Genomic DNA, 24,933 nt, shown 5'->3' with positions numbered 1-24,933 from the left:
GGTGTACAACATAATGATTCAATATTTGTATATATTGCAAAATGATCACCAAAATAACTCTAGTTAACATCTGTCTGCATATATAATTACAATTTTTTCTAACGATAAGGACTTTTAAAATTTACTCTTTGCAACTTTCAAATAGACAATACAGTATTATTAACTATAATCACCCTCCTGTACATTACATCCTCATGACTTCTTTTTTTTTTTTTTTAACATCTTTATTGGAGTATAATTCCTTTACAATGGTGTGTTAGTTTCTGCTGTATAACAAAGTGAATCAGCTATACATATACATATATCCCCATATCTCCTCCCTCTTGCGTCTCCCTCCCACCCTCCCTGTCCCACCCCTTTAGGTGGACACACAGAACCAAGCTGATCTCCCTGTGCTATGCGGCTGCTTCCCACTAGCTAGCTATTTTACATTTGGTAGTGTATATATGTCCATGCCACTGTCATACAGAGTGAAGTAAGTCAGAAAGAGAGAAACAAATACCTTATGCTGACAGATATATATGGAATCTAAAAAAATGTTTAAAAGGTTCTTAGAATATATTTTTAATTCATACCTTCTTAGTAGACAGCTGACTTAATCACTTACAAAAACCATTTCAATTTCTATCATTTCCACCAGATGGCAGTCTTGGGCACATCCACTTGTAAACCTGTTGAGAACTTTGGTGACAAGAAAGGCAGTGGCTGGCAGACCTTACAAGGCCTTAAAATTACAGGAACAAAAAGGTTTTTTGTAAACATGAAAGACAAACGAACCCAACATTATGTAATTATAGTATTTATACTGCTGTTAACCTTTAATCTTACAGCCCATTCATTAATGGAGGCAGAGAAGAACATCGCTGCACCCTTCAAAATCATATTTTGCTCTGTCCACGTGTTAATTACCTGTGGCTTCTTGGCAGTAGTTTTGCTTTTATTCCAGGGACTTTCATGGTTAAGGGCAGGCTTTAATAAAAGTCATTATTGTTTCCCTTCTAAAAGCACCATTTAAATCAGAAGTTACTGGATTTCTAAATGTTTATGTAAGAGCATCTTGTGACTGATTTTATGGTGCCCAGATCTCATCTGAAATATGAGGTACAGTGTTTATAGTTAATGTAAAGGGAAATAGGTTTGTCAGTGGCTTATTCTACATGAATACAAATCTTAATAACCCCCCTAAATTAGACACTTTTTAGCTTAACTTTGATGACTTCAAAGACCTGCCTTTAGGAATATAGAAGGTAGTGAATTTCTTGATCAGGCAAGGAATTGGCTCAAGTATTTTCTCATAGATGCTTTTTCCAGTGGCCAAAAGAGAGTCCTTTTGGACAACAATACATCATCTAGGTAAGCTCCCCTTTTGTACCTTTTATTACAATTCCATTTGCTAATTTACTTATTTTATATTTCTTATTGTGTTATGAATGAACTGTTTTTCTTCCAATATATTTTTAATTCATACCTTCTTGGTATAATCAGGGAGTAGTAATTGACTGACTGAACAGTAACTATATACATTCCCTTTCTGAGAGATTTTATTTCCACTCTGAGATTGAAAGGTACGAAAAAGTATAAGAACAAAAAGAACAGGTTCGGTCCTTATGCAGAATGGTATGCCAAGGTTAATTCTTGCTTTTCCAAAGGAAATTGATGTAAATATTCTAGGAGGTAATATAGAAAAAATGTTGACAGACAGTAAATAATTTCTTTTAGGGTAAATCATGAAAAAGTTTCCTTTTTAAATCCCTGATGATTCTAGGATATAGTTATGTGGAACAGCAAATTTCTTTCATGTATTACATGGATTTATTCATGTTTTGTGTGATCTCTGAGAATGAATGTTGAAATGGTCTTAAGGGAATCTCAGCTATGCAGTAATTATGCCTAGAGCTTTTGTGTAGTGTACCAAGACATACCTTTAACGAAGACAAGTTGAAATCAGTTAGAATTAGGTTCATGCCACATATTTTCAAATAGTTATGGGTAATCTAAATTATATAGATAAAGCCATAAGTTAAATACAGCTGGAAGATTGGCTATGTAAAATTATCTTTGAAAAGGAAGCAGTTCCCTTCTAAGAACCCATGTTTGTATATATTTATATAATATTTTTTAGGGCTCTTGGCTTTTTCAGGGTGGGACACACATGAATCTGGCAGTTAAGTTATATTATAGTATAACAGCGTATACAGTACGCTAGTCAAATGTCTTTCACAATCAAAAGTTTACACGTCAATGCTGGCTGCTTTAACACTTGGGAAAATTTCACTATCAGAAAGCAACACACTCACAAATGTTTGTCAATTTGAGAGAGAAATTGTGGCCCATAAAACAAACTCTGAATGTTTTGTAGTTTTACATCCTCAAAAGTTTTAACATAGTAGTTCTGAAGAATTGTCATTTGTGTATTCTTCAAAGAGAGTAATTTTATAACTGGACAGATCTTTAAATACATATTTATGAAATCTCAAAGTTGGAAAATCCCTGAATACCAAATGGGCCGCTGATCCAATTCTCCGGGGACCAGAATCTACCTCCATTTTGGGGGCAGCTCTGCCTGTCCTGGTTGGTTCTGTTTCTTCCTATCATTTGTCTTATGAACCCCTTGGGGCCAAGCATTTAACCATGGCTGTTATGATGACTCCCAGTATCTTCTCTTTTCTGTCACCAGTTACTTCACTGATACATTGCGGCTTCAATTGCCTTTACCATTCAAACCCCAATTCTGCAAAGGCTCTAGTTTTCTGTATCTTAAAGTATACAACCCAGAACTGAACATTTATAGGTAGTAGAACTGTTATCTTTTGTTCTAGTTAATGCTCTTCTGTTCTTCTATTTAACATTCAAATACTGAACTAGCTTTTCTGACACCCACATGAAACTATTTCAGTCTCTGAGGTTAATTATTTTTACTGATGTTAATAGTCTTTCCCCATCCTACACTTGTGCAGTTGGTGTTTTGTTTAACCTGCTTTGCAGGACCTTCATTTATTCTAAGTTTTCTTGTGTTAGATTTATTAACCTTTTGAAATATTTTTGAATTCATCTAAGATATATATGCTATCTTATTCTTTTTGGTCACTCCGAAGTTTGATAGGTAAACACTCAATATTGAATGAAACAAGTCTGAGGACAGTGGCCTGAGAAACTTCTCTTTGATGTGATACAAATTGCCCAGTCTATTAATCAGCACCCATTAGGTAAGAATTTCAGCAATTTACTGATTCATCTATCAGCCCGTTTCTCTCCAAGTTTGTCTATAAGAATATCATGGGATCTTACATTCCTTGCTGAAGTCCTGCATTTCTCAAATGTTAGTCAAGTAACTGCCCCCAAAAGTTCATGAAGTTAAGTCAAACCTGTTGGTACGTAGTGAACAATGTTCTCTTCCAAAAGGCTTAAAAAACATTATCATTATAAATAAGGATCTATTCTAGGGCCTTTCCTGGCCCTAGAAGTTGTCCCCATTTTTTACCTCTTCCAAAACTTGGAACGGCATTTACCCTTTCTGATATTGTGGCCAACACCCACTCCACACTTCTGTATAACTACAGTGGGCCACCCAGAAATACTCCCAGATTTTCAGTATCGTTTCCTTGTTTTCCATTAGCATAAAATAGGAAATCGAGTTCTTATTGGCCCTATCACTTGTGTGTAATTCAACTTATTTGGAATTTTCATTTTGACCCTATTCCTGTAGGCCCATGCAAATTTAGGTGTTTATTTTTACTTGCGGTGTTTCTTGTATCATTTATGAGTTTTTGAGATTCTGAACTTGTTACATTTCTTCCTGTGTAAACTTGTGGTTCTTGTTTTTGTTTTGTTGTTTTACTTCTTTTAGGTACATCTCTCTTTTAATTCTTATGTATATGATTCTTCAATTTAAAAAGTATTTAAAAAAATAACCCTGATGCACTTAAAAAAAAAAAATCAAATCTACAAACTTGGCCTACAGCCTGAGGCCAAGTGTAGCATGTGGACTGGACAGAAAAGAACAGTGCCACGTCCAGAAGATGCTATTCACATCACAGACATTGGGTGCTCTTCTATACAACTTCCTAGCAAGTGGCAGGAAGGTGTTCTTACGAATAAAATTAATATAGTTATATTACAACAAATATCTGTCAGGTGGGAAGTAAGGTGACTTGAGAAAGGAGTCCTTTTTAGAGAGTTTTTTTTTTTTTTTAATTTATCAAGGATGCCACATGGGCCAGCAGCAGCACTGGAGCCTGGTATTTATTCTAGGAAAGGAGATGATGTAGCTTCTCTCTTTACATTCTTCCCTACCTATATTATATCCTCTTTCCATTAAAAAAAATGGGAAAAGGTAGCACTGTAGGAGTGTGGCAGAGGAACTGAGGAGCATATAGGTGATTGTAAAGGACCAACTTTGGCTTTCTAGCCTTGAGTTCAGACTTCTTGGAAGAGCCTCTCTGTGATACACTCTGGCCACCTTTTTTTTCACTTGTTTTTCTTGACTTTTTTGATTACTAGGGCTCCAAAAATAGCAAGTAAGAAAGAAGATATTAGAATGGAAGAAAATGCCCCAGTTGTAGACAGCTTTATAAATTTCTGCAGGTATATGAATTATATATAATGTATATATAGGTAGTATATTTCTTGGCACACAGTTCTGTGTACATGCTATACTTCAATAAAAATTTATTTAAAAAAAAGAAACTTGGCTGGTGCAGTAAACTTCCTATATATTTATTTTTATTTATGTGAAGGTTTTGTTTGTTAATGGAAGACATGAAAATATTGAGTAGATGTGATGGGTATGCTTTAGATAGTATGAACTGAAATATAGATTATGTGTTTTGTGAAAAACTCAGGGAAGTGGGAGGTAGAGGGCAGCCTTCAAAAAATAGGCAGCATTTTAATCAGGGTAAGCTAAACTGATATAACAAACAGAACCAAACCTGTAATGGTTCAAAAAATAGGTTATTTCGTGCTCATGTATAGACCAAGTTGAGTGTTCCAGGTAAGTGGCTTCTTTCTTCCATGTAGTGATTCAAGTCTAAGACTTTTTCCATCTTGTGGCTATATCATCACCCAGGGCCTTGCTATCTGTATCCAACCAGCAGAAGAGGAAAGTGAGCAAGGAAAAGGTACACCTGCTTCTTACAAGTCTCATTAAACTTAAGGGGCATTGAAATCATACAAGACATATATTTTCTGACCACAATGGAATTAACCTAGACATCAATAAAAGAAAAATAAGAACAACACACTTAAATAATCAATATGCCTAAGAATAAATTGTAAGGGAAATTAGAAAATATCTTGGCTAGAATGAAAATGAAAATCACAACATATCAAAATTTGTGGGCTACAGCTATGACAGTATTTAGAGGGAAATTTATAGCTTGAAACACGTATTAGAAAGAATGTAGGGTCTCTAGCTAATTAAATTTTACTTTCCAAATTAAGTAACTATAAGTGCAAGAAAAGAAGAAAGAAGAATAAGAACAGAAATCAGTGAAATAGGAAACAAAAAAGAAAAATCAGAAGCTGGCTCTTTGAAAATATCGATGAAATTGATAAACTTCTAACCAGACTGATCTGGAAAAAAAACAAAAACAGAAATTATCAATATCAGAAATGAAAGGGGAAATCAACTATATACTCCAATAAAGATTTTTAAAAAAGGAAACGAAAGGGGAGATACCAGCATGGGTGCTACAGACATTAACAGAAAAAGGGAATATTATGAAATATTTTATGCCCATGAAATTGATACCATAGAGGAAACATTTGAAAGTTAATCAGTGTAATTCCACCCTGGGAGTGAAAAAAGAAAAACCATATCTCATTACATTCAGAAAAAGCATTTGACAAAATTCAAGACCCATTCCTGGTAGAAATTCTCAGCAACCTACAAATAAAAGGGAACTTGCTCAGCCTGATAGAGGGTAACTATGTAATACCTAAACCTAATACCATAGTTAACGGTAAAAGACTAAATACTTTCCCTCTAATACACCAAACAAGGCAAGAACGTCTGATCTCACCACTTGTATTCAATACTGACTGGAGGTTTTAGCCAGTGCAACAAGACTAAAAAAAAAAAACAAGACAAACAAAACATACAAATAGGAAAGAAAGATACATAAAACTATTTGCAGATGACATGATTGTGTAAGTAGAAAATGATAAGCTATAAGTAAGATACTACAACTCAAGCTTAGCAAGGTCACAGGATACAATGTCAATGTTCCAAAATATATTTCTATATATACTAGGAACAAACAATTGAAATGAAAAAATAATGCCATAGCATCAAAAACCATGAAATACTTGGAGATAAATTCCATGAAGTATGTGCAAGACCTGAACACAGAAACCTACAAACCATTTTTTTTTTTTTTTTTTTTTGCGGTACGCGGGCCTCTCACTGTTGTGGCCTCTCCCGTTGCGGAGCACAGGCTCCGGACGCGCAGGCTCAGCGGCCAAGGCTCACGGGCCCAGCCGCTCCGCAGCATGTGGGATCCTCCCGGACCGGGGCACGAACCCTCGTCCCCTGCATTGGCAGGCGGACTCTCAGCCACTGCGCCACCAGGGAAGCCCTACAAACCATTTTGAGAGAAGACCTAAATAAACAGAGAGATACCACATTACTGGATGAAAGTTTTAATATGGTTAAGATGTCAAAGCCAAATTGATTTATAGATTAAATGAAACCCTAATCAAAATGCTTAGCCATTTTTTTGGTAGAATTTAACAAGCTGATTCTAAAATTTATATCTAAATGCAATTGGATCTCAAATAGTCAAAACAACTTTAATAAAGGATTAAATTGGAGGATTTATAATGCCTGATTGCAAGAATTACTCTAAAGCTACAGTAATTAAGATAATGTGCTTTTGGAATCAGTGTGTGTGTGTGTGTATATATATATATATATATATATATATAGACACATATACATATGTGTGTGTGTGTATATATATAATCTGTGGAACACAATAGAGGGTCTAAAACTAGACACTGTAACTATGTAACACCTATATGGTCACTTGATTTTTCACAAAGCTGACAGTAATTTGGAGACAGGAAAGTCTCTTCCACAAATAGTTCTGGAATAAACACATACCTATATATTTTTTAAAATCAACTTTTATCCCCTTATGTCACACAAAAATTAACTTGAATCACAGACTTAACTGTGAGAACTAAAACTTCTAGATGAAAACATTGGAGGAACTTGGGTTAGGCAAAGCTCAGATAAGAATAACTTCTGCTCTTCCACAGAGAGACACTTAAGAAAATGGAAAGGCAAGCCTAAGGCAAAACATCTCTGATTAAGGAGTGGTGTTTATAATAGATATATTTTTTAAATAGTAAATATTGAAAAATTGAGGATTTTACCAAGGAAAAAATACAAATAGCACATAAGCACCAATGCTCCAAGTTACTAGTCATTAAGGAAGTGCAAATTGTAATACTGCTACAACTCACTAGAATGACTATAGTTACAAAGACTGGCATTGCCAAAAGTCAGCGAGAATGTGGAGTAAGTGGAACGCTCACATGTTGCTCATGGGTAGGTAAAAGTCCAACCGTTTCAGAAGACAGTTTGGCAATTTCTTATAAACTTAAATATTATACTAACCTTATGACCCAGCAATTCCACTCCTCAGTATATACCCAAGAGAAATGAAAACATGTCCACACAAAAATCTACATGAATGTTCATAAAAGCTTTATTATGGTCCCAAACTGGAAACACCTCAAAAGTTCATCATTGGTGAAAGGATTAAACCGCATCCATACAATGAATGCTAATTAGCAATGAAAGGAACAAACTAGTAATTCATGCAACAACATGGGTGAATCTCAGAAGCATTATGTTAAGTGAAAGAAGACAGACACAAAAAAACATCATACTGTATGATTTCATTTATCTACAATTTGAGAAAAGGCAAAATTTAGTGACAGCAGATGAGTTGTTGCCAGGGGCTGGTGGGAGGGACATGAGGGAACTTTTGGGGGCTATGGAACTGTTCTATACCATGATTGTGGTGGTGGTTACATAACTAGACATTTGTCAAAACTCATCCAATCATACACCTAAGAGTGGTTAAGTATGTATTTTATATGTCATGAATCTGACTAAAAGAAAAAAATAATAAAAAGAATTAAGAATGTGTTAATGTAAATTTCGGTTTATGGGTGTTTGCTATAATATTCTTTCAGATTTGTTTTATATTTAATAATCTTCATTTTAACATATTTCCAAAGATATGAACTTGAGATAAAATTCACAAGAGAAGAATAGTCCAAATTTTATACTGAGTTACTTTTCACATGTGCTCCTCTATGTGACCTGCTTAGGGTAAGTAACACCAGGGATTTACTATTTATGTATTTATTTAGTAGTTATCTGTATATATGAATGTATTTTTTATTTGATTAATTACTTAATGGTTTTCTTGAGCAGCTGCTGGGCTGATGGGGTTGGATGATCTATTTAAATGGACTGAATTATATGATGTTGATGGATATAAATTGATCAAGTCCACTTTATTATATAATCCCATCTGCTACCCTCTCCCAACAATCAGGAAGTCTTACTAATAAAACATAAAGTTAAAATTTTGTAAGAGTAATTAAAATTTTTATTGAAATCCAGCTATAGAAGATGCCCATAGTTGATTTCCTCAAGAGCCACAGTTTTGTAACCTTTTAGAACTCTCTCTTTTGCATGGCATCCTCACTAATGCAACATTCCCCAAACCAAAAATAATTTCATTTACTACATATAAGGAGTAGAATGCCTCCATTTTAATTTTGACTTTCATTTTGGTGTTTCCTCAAGCTTAGGAAAGTAGAATTCTACTCTTTTAAGCAAGACTATTGCCTTTCTGGTACAAAGGTATATAGGCTTAGGGTTGCATCCTTAGAGGCTTTTGGAGTGATAACTCTTTCTTTTTAAATTTATTTTATTTTTGGCTGCGTTGGGTCTTTGCTGCTGCGCGCAGGCTTTCTCTAGTTGTGGCGAGCGGGGGCTACTCCTTGTTGCGGTGCGCAGGCTTCTCATTGCGGTGGCTTCTCTTGTTGTGGAGCACGGGCTCTAGGAGTGCGGGCTTCAGTAGTTGTGGCACACATGCTCAATAGTTGTGGCGCGGTCTCTAGAGCTCAGTAGTTGTGGCGCACGGGCTTAGTTGTGGCGCGGTCTCTAGAGCTCAGTAGTTGTGGCGCACGGGCTTAGTTGCTCCGTGGCATGTGGGATCTTCCCAGACCAGGGCTCGAACCTGTGTCCCCTGCATTGGCAGACGGATACTTAACCACTGCGCCACCAGGGAAGCCCAGAGTGATAACTTTTTAAAAATAATAATCCCTTAACATATTTAGTTATTGCTCTTTATTCTGTAGTTCTAGGTTGACAAACTTTGTCTGTAAAGGGCCAGAGAGTAAATATTTTAGGCTTTGAGGACCAAATGGTCTCTGTCTCTCAACTCTTCTATTGTGGCAAGGAGCCACAGATATAAACAAGCGCAAGTGGATGTATTCAAATAAAACTTCATTTACAGAAACATGTATTGGGCTGGATTTGACTTGGGACAAAAGTTTGCTGACCCTGGTTGGAAATTATAAACACCCCCCAAAGCAAATCCATTACTTGTTGTGACAAAGGGTTCGTAGACTCATAGGTACTTCTGTGAAGAGAACTAATAATGGTAATGGTACTTCTATGAAGAGAACTAATAATGGTAATGATGGGGTTCAGGACATGTTACCCCAAAATATGGCACCTTGGCATATTGAACATTTTAAGCTGAAGGAATTTGAGAAATGGCACATGCAGTAAGGATGTTCTGACCTTCCCTGAAGCAGGTCATAAAACCCTCTTGTGAGAGATTTATGCCCTCCCCATACCAGGAGGAAAGGAGCATCTTTATCTCTGAAGACAAAGGGACACAGAGGACTCTGAATAAATATTAGCCTTGCTAAGTTTCTCCAGTTTCCTACACTTACCTCATACCTTTTGTCCTATTATATCTTTCCATTCTTCAGCAAACTTAGCATAAAAACCCATTTCTTCAGGTTCTCATTCCCTTATGAAGGCTCTCATGATAATACTTACATTATATGAATTTGTATGCTTTTTTCTTGTTAATATGCCTTTTGTTACAGGGGTCTCAGTCGAGAACTTAAAAGGGTAGAGGAGAAAGATATTATTCCTCCCCTACAATAATAAAGTGTTCATTAGGAAGGCTCCATATCAAAATCAGGGTATGCATATTCTGTGACTCTGTGTGATGAACTGTGTACAAAACATCTCTCATTCCTGGAAAATATGAAGATATTTGTCCAAGATAGCTAACAAAATATTTCATGTATTCGATTATGACTTTGCTTGGTAAAGTTTGCCTTAGTTACAAGTGTAAATTTCAGAGAGTAGGTTTTACTTCTATTTTGTTTCCCCTTCTATAAGACTATACTTTTTTATATTTAGCAAGTAACCAAAGATGACTACTACTCTTGTTAAAATAGTCCAACAAATCAAATTCACTTCTGTTGAAGATTTAGTTCCACAATTTTTCATTCTTGGTTATAAGGAGTAGATAAGGACATGACTAACATCAGTGACTAGAACCTATACAACTTGTGGTGCTCCCTATATTGAGATCATTTCCCCCGATTTAAAGCTGAGTTACTAATTAAGGACTAACAAATGATCAATTATGATTCAAGTAAAAGTACTATCATTAAGTAGAACTTGGAAGAACTAAGAGTCCTTGTCCTCATGGTCTTATTCAAATTAAACAAATATATTTTTAAAGTGGAAATAGAGGAAATAGAAGCAAGAAGTATATGATGGTAGATATGAGCTGCCGCTTCTTGCCAGTTTTTACTATGAAAGAGAACTAATATTTATTAGTTTTAGTACTAATATTTTAGAACTAATATTTATTAAAACTAGTATTTCTTATTTAGTGAGAGAACTTTCCAGTTGCCTCTTGGGATAACTGAGGATGGAGGAATTACCTTTAAGCAGATCATTCTTGTTTTGTGAAGAATAATTTGAGAGGTTCCCTTTAGTTCTGTAAATGTAGTGAGTAGACCCCATTGTCCTGATAGTTAATACTTGATAGTAATTGTTATTATTATAATGTTAACAGTAGCAACTTTTATCAGTGACATAGGCCTTGCTCTGCAAAGCTCTTTGCTGGGGAGGAACCTAACCAACCTTTACAGGAGGAACCTATTGCCACTGGTAGGTAATTTGTATATGCTATTTAATTAAATTTAAATCATTTAAATTTAATTAAAATTTAAAATTTATGTGTATTTTATTTAATCTTCATAACAACACTATGAAGTAAGTGTAGCCGATGAAAAAGCTGAGATCCATCTAAAGAGACTGAATGAATTACCCAAGACCACAAAGCTTAGAACTGGCTGATCTGGGATTCAAACACATGTCTATTTGGCCCCAGACTTTCCCATTTCACCGTGCTAGTGAAGATAAGTTACCATGAAATTGTAACTCCACCCACAAGAAGAGAGGAGAGCACTTTACTGAATTTATTGATGAGTTCTAGTAGTTTTTTTGTGGCATCTTTAGGATTTTCTATGTCATGTGCAATGACCGTTTTACTTCTCCCCTTCCAATTTGGATTCCTTTTATTTCTTTTTCTTATCTGATTGCTATGGCTAGGACTGCCAATACTATGTTGAATAAAAAGTGGCAAGATGGGGCTTCCCTGGTGGCGCAGTGGTTGGAAGTCCGCCTGCTGATGCAGGGGACGTGGGTTCATGCCCCGGTCTGGGAGGATCCCACATGCCGCGGAGCAGCTGGGCCCGTGAGCCATGGCTGCTGAGCCTGTGCGTCCGGAGCCTGTGCTCCGCAATTGGAGAGGCCACAACAGTGAGAGGCCCGCGTACTGCAAAAAAAAAAAAAAAAAGTGGCAAGAGTAGGCATCCTTGTCTTGTTCTTGATCTTAGAGCAAATGCTTTCAGTTTTTCACTGTTGAGTATGATGTTCACTATGGGCTTGTCATATATGGTCTTTATTATGTTGAAGTACATTTCCTCTATACCCACTTTGTTAAGAGTTTTTATCATAAATCGATCTTGAGTTTTTACAAAACCTTTTTCTGTACCTACTGAGATGATCATATGATTTTTATTCTTCATTTTGTTAATGTGATGTATCATTCGATTTGTGAATACTGAACCATCTTTGCATCCTTGGAATTAATCCCACTTGATCATGGTGTATGATCTTTTTAATACACTATTGAATTCATTTTGATGAGGATTTTTACATCTACGTTCATCAGTGATATTGGCCTGTAATTTGTGTTTGATATCTTTACCTGGTTTTGGTATCAGGATGATGCTGGCCTCATAGAATGATTTCAGAAGCATTCCTTCCTCTGCTTTGGAATAGTTTGAGAAAAATAGGTGTTAACTCTTCTCTAAATGTTTGTTAGAATATTCCTCTGTTGCCTCATTTTGCCTGATTCACTGCTTTTATTTCTACGTATTTGGTAGGTTGGTTGCATTTTCCAGTCTTGGAGAAGTGGTCTTATGTAGGAAACATCCTGTGGGGCTCAGCAGCACACTCCCTTGCGGTCACCAGAGCTATATGCTCTAGGAGTTCCCTCTATGTGAGCTGCTTGAGTCCTTCTGTTGTGTCAGAGGGTACTGTGGGTGTGCTGGTAGGTGTGGTTGGCCTCTGGTCCGGTTGGTGGTCAGGCCCTGCCTAGTGCAGAGGCTGCCAGGCTCTGGTGGGCAGGATTGGGTCCTGGCATGACTGGCTGCTTGGCCAAGGGAGTCCTGGTCTTGGTGCCAGCCCACTGGTGGAGCAGGGCCATGTCACAAGGCAGCTGGCTACAGAGCTCATGGGAGGGACAGGTGTGCTTGGGCTAGTAGTGCTGGCTCACTGGTTGGCAAGCTGGATCCCAGGTTAGCTGGCTGTAGGGTCGGGGGTCCTGGAGCTAGTGTCAGCCTGCTGGTGGGTGAGGCTGGTTCCTGACAATGATGGCTGTGGGATCCATGGTGTCCTGGAGCTGGTATTGGCCTGCTGGGTAGGTGGGCCAGGTCTTGACATGGCTGGTTATGGGGCCACTGTGGCCCCAGGGTTCATGTAACCCCACTGGTGGGTGAGGCTGGTCCCAGGGCTAGTGCTGGCCCACTGGTGAGTGGGGACAGGTCCTGGGCCCTCAGGTGGGCAAGCCCAAGTCTCAGGGAGACTGCGGGTTCAGGTGGCTCTCAGCAGCCAACCTGCTGGTGGGTATGGCCGTGTCCCACCCAGCTAGATGCCTGGCCTGGGGTGTCCTAGTACTAGAGCCAAATGGCTGGCGGGCGAGACCAGGTCCCAGCGCTCATCAGCTAGAGGGAGGATTCCTAAATGACACTTGCCAGTACGGTGTCCTCATGTTGGGATGAGATCCCAGAAATGGCTGCCGCCAGCATCTATGTCCCCAGGGTGAGTCCCAGTTGTCTCCTGCCAGGAGACAGTTTCTCGGTACTTGGGACCGGGGCACGAACCCGTGTCCCCTGCATCGGCAGGCGGACTCTCAACCACTGCGCCACCAGGGAAGCCCTTTGTGGTTCTTTCATTTTTAGTTGTAGATCTTTTCTGCTATTCTTCGTGTGGTTCTCATCCGTAGTTGCTCTGCAAATAGTTGTGATTTTGGTGTGCCAAACTTACGTGGGAGGAGGTGAGCTCAGGGTCTTCCTACTCTACCATCTTGGCCTGAATCCTAGATTATTTGTTAATATCTTTATTGAGCAGAATAAAATGCTGGTACCATATTTTGATTTCCAATTTTTTTTTTTTTTTGAATTTTCCTTGCCTATAAAATCCCAAAGTTTGGGCATCATTGTTCTAATTACACACAAACTAGCTGATGGAATATTTATTGTTTAGGACACAGATTATTTTTTTCAGGACTTCCCTGGTGGCACAGGGCTTAAGAATCCGCCTGCCAAGGCAGGGGACACGGGTTCAATCCCTGGTCTGGGAAGATCCCATATGCTGCGGAGCAACTAAGCCTGTGCGCTTCAACTACTGAGTCTGCTCTCTAGAGCCCACGAGCCACAACTACTGAGCCCGTGTGCCACAACTACTGAAGCCTGTGTGCCTAGAGCCCATGCCCTGCAACAAGAGAAGCCACTGCAATGAGAAGCCCATGCACCACAATGAAGAATAGCCCCTGCTCGCCGCAACTAGAGGAAGCCCGCCCACAGCAACGAAGACGCAATGCAGCCATAAATAAATAAACAAAACAAAACAAAAAAAACACTGTTACAACTCAACAGCAAATAATGATTTATTTGCTGATTTTTAAAATGAGCAAAGGACTTGAATAGACCTTTCTCCAAAGATGATATGCAAATGGCTAACAAGCACATAAAAGATGCTCAATATCACACATCATCAGGGAAATGCAAATCAAAACCACAGTGATGTACAGCTTCACACTCATGAGGATGGCTACTTTCAAAAACAAAACCAGGGCTTCCCTGGTGGCGCAGTGGTTAAGAATCTGCCTGCCAATTCAGGGGACACGGGTTCGAGCCCTCATCCGGGAAGATCCCACATGCTGTGGAGCAACTAAGCCCGTGTGCCACAACTACTGAGCCTGAGCTCTAGAGCCCACAAGCCACAACTACTGAAACCTACGCGCCTAGAGCCTGTGCTCCGCAACAAGAGAAGCCACCACAATAAGAAGCCCTTGCACGCAACAAAGAGTAGCCCCCGCTCACCGCAACTAGAGAAAGCCCACGCGCAGCAACAAAGACCCAATGCAGCCAAAAATAAAAAAATAAAAATAAATTTATTTTTTAAAAAAGTATTGTGAAGGTACATGATAGATTAATTGCATTAAAAGCCCAATTAATGGCTTCCCTGTATGTCCTTTGCTCTGTAACTTCTCACATTGGCTCTGGCCTTGGTACATCAAGTACAGTCAAAAAGATGCTATGTGACTTCTGAGGCTAGGTCACAAAAAGGATGCAGTTTCTGCCTTGCTTTCTCTCTTCATCTGGGACACTCACATTTGGGACCATGCCAGAATGCTATGAGGAAGTCCAAAGTAGCCAATGTGGAGAGACAGCATGGAGAGACCCATGGGTAGAGAACTGAGACCCCCCTAGCTGACCCCCTAGCCAGCATCAACTTCACCAGAAAGATAATGGGTGGCAAAAAAGCACTGAAAAGATACTCAACATCATTATTCAAAAGGGATGTGCAGGGCTTCCCTGGTGGCGCAGTGGTTGAGAGTCTGCCTGCCGATGCAGGGGACACGGGTTCGTGCCCCGGTCCGGGAGGATCCCACATGCCGCGGAGCGGCTGGGCCCGTGAGCCATGGCTGCTGAGCCTGCGCGTCTGGAGCCTGTGCTCCGCAACGGGAGAGACCACAACAGTGAGAGGCCTGTGTACAGCAAAAAAAAAAAAAAAAAAGGGATGTGCAAATTAAAACAGCAATGAAATACCACTACTTACATACTAGAATCACAAAAATTAAACAGACTGAACATAGCAAGTGCTGGCAAGGATGTGAAAGAACTAGAACCTCAGACGCTGCTGAATGTAACGTAAGATGGTGCAAGCACTTTCTGAAATAGTTCGGCAGTTTCTTACACGGTTAAACATAGACAATGTACACCTTCCATATGATCCAGCCATCTGCTCCTAGGTGTTTACCCAAGAAGAAAGAAAACTATATCATTACAAAAATTTGTACCTGACTGTTCACAGCAGTTTTATTTATAACAGTACAAAACTGGAAAAAAAATACATGTTCAGTTATCAACAGTGGTGTATATTCATAGAGTTGAATACTACTCCATGATAGAAAGGAATTAACTAAACACTGGGATACCACTATAATCATATTGGAATGGCTTATATCCAAAACACCGACAACTCTAAACATTAGCAAGGACGTGGAGCAACAAGGAACTCTCATTCATTGCTGGTGGGAATGCAAAATGGTACAGCCTTCCAAAATAGAAGACAGTCTGGCAGTGTCTTGCAAAGCAAAATAGAGTCTTACCATAAAATCCAACCATCACACTCCTAGGTATTTACCAAAAGGAGTTGAATACTTATGTCCACACAAAAACCTGCACGTGATGGTTTACAGTAGCCTTAAAATTGCCAAAACTTGGAAGCAACTAAGATGTCTTTCAGTAGGTAAATGGATAAACTCTGGTACATCCAGACAATGGAATATTATTTGGCACTGAAAAGATCTATTAAGCCACAGAAAGACATAAGGGAAACTTAAATGCATATTACTAAATGAAAGAAGCCAGTCTGAAAAGGCTTATACTATATTATTCCAACTATATGACATTCTGGAAAAGGCAAAGCTATAGAGACAGTAAAAAGATCAGTGGTTGCCAGGGGTTCAGGGGGATGGAGGGATGAATATGTGAAGCACAGGGTATTTTCGAGAAAGCGAAACAATTCCATTATGACACTATAAAGGTGGATACATGACTGTGCATTTGTCAAAACGCTCAGAATTGTACAACGCGAAGAGTGAACCTTAATGCAAACCAGGGACTATAGTTAATAATGTATCAATATTGGTTCATCAATTGTACATCAAATGTACCATGCTAATGCAAGATGCTAATAATAAGAGAAACTGCAGACGTAGAAGAGAAGAGAGGGGTATATGGAAACTCTCTGTAGTTTCTGTTCAATTTTTCTGTAAAACTACAGCTTCCTCTAAAAAAAAAGTGTTAGTTAATAAAAATGAATGAAATATTGATACATACAAGTTGGATAAATGTCCAAATAATTATGCTGAGTAAAAGAAACCAGACAAAAGTTACATACTGTATGGCTGATTCCGTTTATATAAAAATCCAGAAAATGCAAACTAATCTATAGTGATAGAAAGCAGATCAGAAAGCAGGGACAGGCATAGGCTGTGGCGGGTGAGGGTGAGGTGCAGGGAGGGGTAGGAGGGAGGGACTACGAAGGGGCAAGAGGACACTTTTGCAGGTGATGGACATGTTCATTATTTTGATTGTGGTGATGCTTTCATGGATATATACACATGTTAAAACATCAAATCGTATACTTCAGAGTGCAGTTTATTGTATGTCAATTATCCCTCAATCAGTCTGTTTTTTAAAGGTCAAAGCCAAAAAGTAACCCAACCATTTACTAATTTTCATGACACTACAGTTGTTCATAGGCCAGTTTGAACACTGGTCCTGGCTGGACTCACTCAAGCATCTGTGGTCAAATGGCTGGCTGCCTGGGGACTGGCTAATCTAGAGGACCCTCGATGGGAAGACTCCAGAGTCCTTCCCATTATCTCCCACATCCTGCAGCAGACCAGCCTGGACCTAATCTACCCGTGATGGCAGTGATCTAGAAGAGGAGCACTTTTTAAAGCCTCTTTTTGTGTCAGGTTTCTTTTTGTGTCATTGGCCAAAGCAAGCCATACGTCTAAGTCCAGACTCCGTGTGTCAAGGGACTAAGGAATGATGGGGCAAAAGACCATTAAGGGATACAGGGATGCCATTAATTAGCTACTAATACAATTAATCTATCATGTACCTTAATGTTTTAATTTGTATTCTTTAATTCCTTCAGAAAGGTACTTTTTTTCAGTTACTTTCATGTGATGTTAATTTCTTATATATAATTTGCAATCCCTTTTAATCTTATTGAATGTAATTTAGCTACTGATTTTAAAGGTTTGCATTCATTCTTTATATGTAGAAATAGTAAGGTTTTGTCCTGACATCTGTCACATTTTCAAGTTGTTAACATTTCTTTTGCTATTTGTTTTGTTATACTTTGTTATAAAAATGTTTTAAAATAGTTTAACTTCCAGCAAAAACATGTTTAGATATTTTCCTTTGATTTCAATGGTTATATAAATTGAACTTCCTTCTCTAGCTGGGACAAATCTATTTTAGTGTTTCCTTCTACTTAAAACTGTTTTACAGCTGAGGTAACAGAGGCTCAGAGAAAATTTTGTCCAAGATCAAACAGAGAGCAAGTAGTGGAGGCAAGCTTGAATCTCACTTCTTCTGACTTAAAATTTCACTCATGAAACTGTGTCAAGGTAAGAACATTTGGCTAAGTGATAAAAATCTACATTTTTGTGCAGAATGTACTTTCCACTTTTCTTTTTCCCCCCTCCCCTCTCCACCTCTTCCTTCTAATCCTCCTGCTCCCCCTCCTCCCCCCTTTTTTCATCCCCCCCTTTTTCTTCAACATAGGGTTAGGTCTATCTATCTTTAAGTAACTATTTTTATTCATTTAATAATCTACCAGGCACTGAACTGGATGCTGGGAACTTAAAGATGACTATGCAGCAGATCCTACCCTTAGATCACAGAGGCTATAAACAGGTAAATGCAATATGGAAAATCTTTCTATTTTAAATGTTTACTAATCTGACAGGTTATATACTGTAAGTTATTTTGGTGGGTTTGCTGCTGAGTGGAAGTCTTTATGAGTGAATGGCTTTAAAATTCATTTAATGAATCCTAGTACATATATATTTTAAAATACATATATATAATATAAAAATACATTTTTTAATTGATTACTGCTTTCTATATGTTTGTTTCTGTTTAATTGCAGGATGTTTCTGGGTCCTGTGATAGCCTCCATTGTTCTGTTATCTGTTTTCTAGATAGTTCATTCTTCTTTGCTTTATTATTGTGATTGTGTAACTCACCTGGGATTTGAATTTCCTGAGAGATTATCTTCATTATCTCTGATTCTTTGTTTTGATTATCAGAGTTAGCTCTTAAAGCTTCCTTAGTGTTCTTGTTCCTTATTCATGTTTAGAAGTTTTAACAGGCAGTGTGTTTGGCTTTCTACAATCAATATTTCCTTCTAAGTCACCTTGAAAGTAAGTAATACTGATACCTTGTATTTGTTGGGAATTCTTAACTTTGTGGCTATCTTTTCCGAATTGCCGCCAACTTCCTCTTCTCTCCAGTGTTTCCATACTTGTTCATTGAATCCATGTTTTCTTTCTGCTTTTTGAAGTTTGCTTTTTTTTTTCTCTCTTTAGTTTAAATCTTGAGTATGGGATATTTATGAATTTTGGATGGCTGATGTTAGGAGGAGTCACCTTAAACTGAACTCTAGCACCTGACTGGAAGTTCTAGGGAGACTCCAAACTCAGGGTTTCCTAACTTACATTTTTTCTAATGGAAGAGTAATACATATTCATTACAGAAAAATCAGAAAAATCAGAAAAAGTTTAAAGAACAAAATGGGTATCACGCATAATCTTAAAACCCAGAGATAAACACTGTAAACACTTTTTCTAATAGGACTTTACAAATCTACATGAAAAAAATTTTTTTTACATAATTAGGACAACTACTTTATAGCCTGCATTTTCCCCACTCAATGCAATAATGTGGGATTTCTTCCATGTCATTAAAAATCCTCGAAAATATGCTCAATGACTAATATTCCATAACATGGATGTACAATAATTTACTTAGCTAGTCTTGAACATTTTGGTTGTTCCCAATATTTGTTGTAATAAATAACACTAATTAATAAGCCTATTATTCATAAACTTTTGTCCCTGTCCTGAATTATTTCCTTAAGATAGAGTTTTGGAAGTGGAATTGCTGAGTTAAAGGATATGAACATTTTCTCCCCTCTTTTTATTATGAAAGTCATATATGCTAAGGACAGATAACTCAGGGTAAAGTATAAGTCCAAGTATAGGTACAAGAAAAGCGTTAAGTCCAAGGATTCTCATCCTCATTCTCTTATTCTCAGCCTCCAGGCAACCACTAGCTGAAATTCAACATGCATGCACAAATGTGTGTGCTATTTCTTCCCACATGATTCTGATCATATTATACTTCCTCTCCTTATCCAATTGTCCAACATCACTTACTAAAAAATCTCTCTTTTCCTCACTGACTTCCTCACTTGTCATATTCTAAATTCCCTTCTGTATAGGGAGTAGGGGTCCATTTTTGATGACTCCAATCTGTTCAATTGATCTTTTGACTTATCCTTCTTCAGTAACAACTCTTCATTTTTCTGGAGTTTTTATTTTAAAATCCAGTAGAGCTAGCCCCATTTATTTATTTTTAGCCTCTGAAAATGTTAAATGCCAGATTACTTTCCAGAATTATTATGTCAATTTACACTGGATCCTTATCAGTACTATAATCTTTTAGAAATTCTTTGCCAATGTGATTGAAAATGCTTATTTATTTCTCTAACGTTAGTGAGTTGATTTGTGTTAAATATGTTTACATTCTTTTTTCACGTTTCCTACTGACATTTTAAAATTGATATTATGAAATTTCATATATGTAAAAATATGTTGAACAATATATACATATCTTTAATGTTAAAAACATAAGTTCTTTGGCGTATTTATTACCAATGCATTTCCCAATTTGTCATAAGCTCTTCAATTAGTATGCTTTGTGATATAAAAAATTCAAAAATTTTATTCAGTCAATTCAATCTTCTTTTGTAATTGCTTTTATTGTTTAAATGATCCTCCCACCAGAGACCAGATGATTATTCCAGATTGTTTTTTAAAAGATTCTAGTTTGCATATTCTGGAAGTTCGAAGTATTATTGTTGTTATTGTATTTTATTTATAAATTTATTTATTTATTTTTGGTTATGTTGGGTCTTCATTGCTGTGCGTGGGCTTTCCCTGGTTGCGGTGAGCCGGGGGTGCTCTTCGTTGTGGTGCACGGGCTCCTCGTTGCGGTGTCTTCTCTTGTTGCAGAGCACGGGCTCTAGGGGGGTGGGCTTCAGTAGTTGTGGCACATGGGCTTAGTAGCTGTGGCTCGCGGGCTCTAGAGCGCAGGCTCAGTAGTTGTGGCTCACGGGCTTAGTTGCTCCACGGCATGAGGGATCTTCCTGGACCAGGGCTCGAACACATGTCCCCTGCATTGGCGGGTGGATTCTTAACCACTGCACCATCAGGGAAGCCCCTGTTATTGTTATTTTAAATAAAATGTGGAGAGGTCAAAATGGGACATTTCTGTCATGAAATTGTATTGTTATGATGTAGAGTTTTCTTTGCATTTGTATGATTGAATACTTAGAACTTAAGTATTTATAATTAAAAGTTATTTTTATAATTTAAAATTATTGTAAAACTAGGGGTATTTTTGCATTTTGTTTTTTATCCCCAAATAGTAACTGCATTTCAGTTAGCGTCTGTTGTGAAAATTACCATTATGTGTTTGAGTGATGAAGCAATTTGAAGACATAAAAGTTAAATTCCTTTAATTAAAAAAAAAAATACAACATGCCTAGTTAATAATGATGAGAGATGCCACTTATTGGATGCATTCAACGAGCTAGATATTGGGATTTACTCATTTTTAAAAATAACTTAGTGAAAATCAAATCGCTCATTCCTCTGTACAAATTACTGCTTCTAAGTAACTCTACAAAATAATAATAATATTAAGAATTCATATAACTTTCCTCATTTAAAAGAAAAAAATTCTTATTTGATCAAATGAGTCATAGAGCTGTTTATTATATGTGCCACTGATTAAATGGAAGCCATGAATCATTGCATTCTTTTAAGGTTTGATAATCTTCTAGGAAAGCACACCTAACTTTAATGCAGTTTCCTCAGGGTTGCAAATTTGTATTTTATACTTGTCAATGATTCAACAACTCTTAATGCTCGCATTAAGAACTGTTTACCTATAATAAAGCACTTGAACTTGCTAGACATGGAATTCCTCATTCTGCCTCTCCCACTTTGAAAAGTGCTTCCAAGAATGGACAGCCATTTCCTCTTCTGAAAATAGGAAAAACTGAAAAAACTGAAGGCACCTGGGGTCAAACTGAGCATACAAATAGGTATTTATCAGGTTGGCTTGAATTGAGATAAAATAAAATAGCTTTAGTAACAAAGGTTTTGTTGTTCCCTGCCTCCAAATCCTCTTCCTCTTGCATTTATAGGAGAAGAGACCTTCAAAACAAAAAATAAAAAGCCTGTTTCCCCTTGCAAAATTTGGTGTTGGTTTCTTTTTCTCAGAGCTAGCTAAAAAGAAAAAAGAAATGTAAGCTATTTTTTTTATTGTGGTAAAATATACATAATATAAAATTTACCACTTTAAGAATCTGTAAGTGTACAATTCAGTGGCATTAAGTACATTTACATTGGTGTGCAGCCACCTCCAGAACTTTTCATCAGCCGAAATGGAAACTTTATATCCATTAAACAAAAACTCCCTATTACCCCCCTCCTTCCAACTCCTGGTAACTACAGTTCTGCTCTCGGTCTCTATGAATTTGTCTAAGTACTTCATATAAGTGGACTCAGACCATATCTATTCTTTTGTGTCTGGCTTCCTTCACTTCGCATAATGTCTTCAAGGTTCATCCATGTTGTAGCACATGGTCAGAATTTCATTCCTTTTTAAGGCATATGTCACATTTTGTTTGTCCATTCATCCATTGATAGACACTTGGCTTGTTTCCACCTTTTGACTGTTGTGAATAATGCTGCTTTGAACATCTGTGTACTCAATCAAGTAACACCTTAAATTGCAACGGAACCCTGTGTCCTCTTCCCATTTGCCCTCCTCTATGCCCATGTCCCAGTCCAGAACTGAATCCCTCAGTGTAGTGACTATAGTTACATCAGCCTCACAGGTGTAAAGAGAATTTTTTAAAACTCCCTTTACCTTTACCCTTTCTTCCTTGGCTGGGCAAAGTCCAGCCAAGTTTATTCATAAACCACGCAAAGCTCGTTAACACGACCAAGCAATTCAGCGAGTTCCCTTCCCACTTTTGTTACTGCAGGAAGGCACTCCGCAGGGATAAGATTGTGAAACATGGCTGAGGATAAAGGCAAGAGAGATTCCATTGGAATGAGTATGAAGGGAGGCCGGACAAACAACGGGTTTGTACAAAATGAAGACATCTTGGAGACGGACCTGGACCCAGGCAGCCCAGAGGACAGCCCACAGCACAATGCCGTGGACATCTTTGGCCCTGCGGAGCCCGACTTGAAGGATGTGCGGCCCTACGCGGGGATGCCCAAGGAGGTGCTGTTCCGGTTCTCGGGCCAGGCCCGCTACCGGGTGCCCCGGGAGATCCTCTTCTGGCTCACCGTGGCTTCTGTGCTCGTGCTCATTGGGGCCACCATAGGCATCATTGCCATCTCTCCGAAGTGCCTGGACTGGTGGCAGGCGGGGCCCATGTACCGGATCTACCCGAGGTCTTTCAAGGACAGCGACAAGGATGGGAACGGAGATCTAAAAGGTGCGTGCCTTGAGAGTTTGGGGCGTGTCCGAGATGAGGTTGTAGAGGACTCTTTCAGTTCTTGAAGGGCAGTATGCCTGGGTTGTGCGGTAAGCACATTCCATCCAGTATGACTGGTCACGCCATGTTTCTCCTTGTTGATGATGTTTAAAAGCCCTTCAGCAGAGCCCAACAGTTCTTCCCATATGATGAAAGGTTACTTGCTGGAGCCCTTTGAGCCCCCAAAGAGCTGTTTAGTTTATTGCCTGCTAGGAACCTTTGCGTAGTTGGTCATCCATTCTAACTTCCTACGTGGGCAAGTTTCCTCTTGAAATGTGTCCTGCTTCTGTGCATTTTAGAGTTGGTTATCTCAGAGTGACTGTTTAGCATTCCTTTTCCAGTGTGCACAGTGGCTGGTTTGGCAATCTGGTGGAGAGTTTCTGATTACTGAACAAAGCATAAATAATATTTTAGAAAAAGATTAAGTGATGTCTTTAAAATGTGTAGGCTGAGTCTCTAAAGCTTAAATTCTGAGAAATGAAGGAAAGAAGAAAAGGCATAGAGTGGGTTGGTCATTACTTGAATTAAGGATTATTTAAAAACAATATCCATATTAATAAAAAAAGTTAAAAAAATTTAAAGTTATGCTAATAATTTCCTGGTGTGTTATGTGTGGAATGTCCTAATTATTTATTGTGTAAACAAGGACACAAACCATACACAGGAACTGTCCCAGGCAGATTGGTTGATATGGTCACCCTAGTTAAGGGCAACAATAAGGAACAAATAAACTAATAAGGTAATTTTTGATAATGATATTTGGCTTGAAGAAGACAAAACAGAATGATTTAATAGAGTATGGGAAGTGGAAATGAGCTTAATCAAACTTTAAAATGTTATAAATACACTCTTGAAATCTCCAACTTTCCTGATAACTAATAAAAGGCTTTTCTTTTTCACACTCATATAATTTTTCTCTTTTTAAAGTCATCCTGCATCTTAGCTAATTGAACTATTTTCTGTCCTTCAAGATGCAGTTCAAACCCACTTCCTTCATTAATCTGTATTTAACCTCCCGATCAGTGGGTGCGCTCCCCTCCCCAGAGCTCTTGTGGTGCTTTGCAGGAGCAGCACCTCTGATACTGCCTTGTAAGTGTCTGGGTGAGTTTCCTTCCAACCCCCAGCCCCCAGCATGGTCCTAGCACCTGCTTCTTACAAAGGAAATGCTTTGCAAAATGATGTTTTGATGGAATAGAGCCCAAAACCCTAAACCCAAAAATACACTCCCCACTTCCTGGCCCTCCCTCTGTAATCTCTATCTAAATTCTCCTGCAAAGGGCAACTTCTAATCACCTCTCACATTTGCCATTTCCAGTAACTTTTCCTTGAAGGACTGGCTGCTTCCTGTAATTAATAGGTATTTTTCCTTGAGGTTGAGGGTTTTTTTTTTTGTTTTTTTTGAGGGGGTTTTGTTGTTATTACTTGAAGAAAATGTTCCAGGTTTCAGTTCAGTTTACTGCCTTCTGTCCCCTGGAATGTGGGCCTGGGAGATCCCTTGTTTACTTTGTGTCTGTTCAGCCTCTGTTTTTATCATCCTGTTCCTTTGTGCTGATTTTTGATATAAATCAAAATTCTGACTTAAATCTGCCTGAAAATTCTTTTGTTGCCTTTTGACACTCTGTGTGGTCTGACAGCCACCCACATAGGGGAAC

The 24,933-nt window shown here is 38.2% G+C and overlaps 2 protein-coding genes across 9 annotated transcripts in view; both read left to right on the top strand.

Annotated features, from left to right (window-relative positions):
* Window positions 1–12,307, top strand: part of PPM1B (protein phosphatase, Mg2+/Mn2+ dependent 1B) — a 98,926-nt gene extending 86,619 nt beyond the window's left edge. The window contains exons 7-9 of one of the 2 annotated variants that reach the window (XR_007470870.1): window positions 641–5,117; window positions 8,251–8,344; window positions 11,136–12,307. The gene's annotated coding sequence lies outside the window, so the exon portion shown is untranslated. Of the gene's footprint in view, window positions 1–640; window positions 5,118–8,250; window positions 8,345–11,135 lie in introns of those variants that run through there. The other variant, XM_049695997.1, reaches the window with a different exon arrangement.
* SLC3A1 (solute carrier family 3 member 1) overlaps window positions 3,094–24,933 on the top strand; it is a 51,363-nt gene continuing 29,523 nt past the window's right edge. Inside the window, exons 1-6 of one of the 7 annotated variants that reach the window (XM_033419155.2) lie at window positions 11,137–11,230; window positions 17,947–18,065; window positions 18,278–18,354; window positions 18,590–18,863; window positions 21,740–21,832; window positions 22,781–23,242. In XM_033419155.2, the coding sequence (XP_033275046.1) occupies window positions 22,813–23,242 (430 nt within the window). In that variant the 5' untranslated portion in view covers window positions 11,137–11,230; window positions 17,947–18,065; window positions 18,278–18,354; ... (1 more) ...; window positions 21,740–21,832; window positions 22,781–22,812. Of the gene's footprint in view, window positions 3,207–8,250; window positions 8,345–11,136; window positions 11,231–17,946; window positions 18,355–18,589; window positions 18,864–21,739; window positions 21,833–22,780; window positions 23,243–24,933 lie in introns of those variants that run through there. The other 6 variants (XM_049695994.1, XM_033419154.2, XM_049695993.1 and 3 more) reach the window with 6 other exon arrangements.

The sequence above is a fragment of the Orcinus orca genome, chromosome 13 (assembly GCF_937001465.1).
Source record: "Orcinus orca chromosome 13, mOrcOrc1.1, whole genome shotgun sequence".
Lineage (NCBI taxonomy): Eukaryota > Metazoa > Chordata > Mammalia > Artiodactyla > Delphinidae > Orcinus > Orcinus orca.
This window is presented reverse-complemented; position numbering and strand designations above follow the sequence as displayed.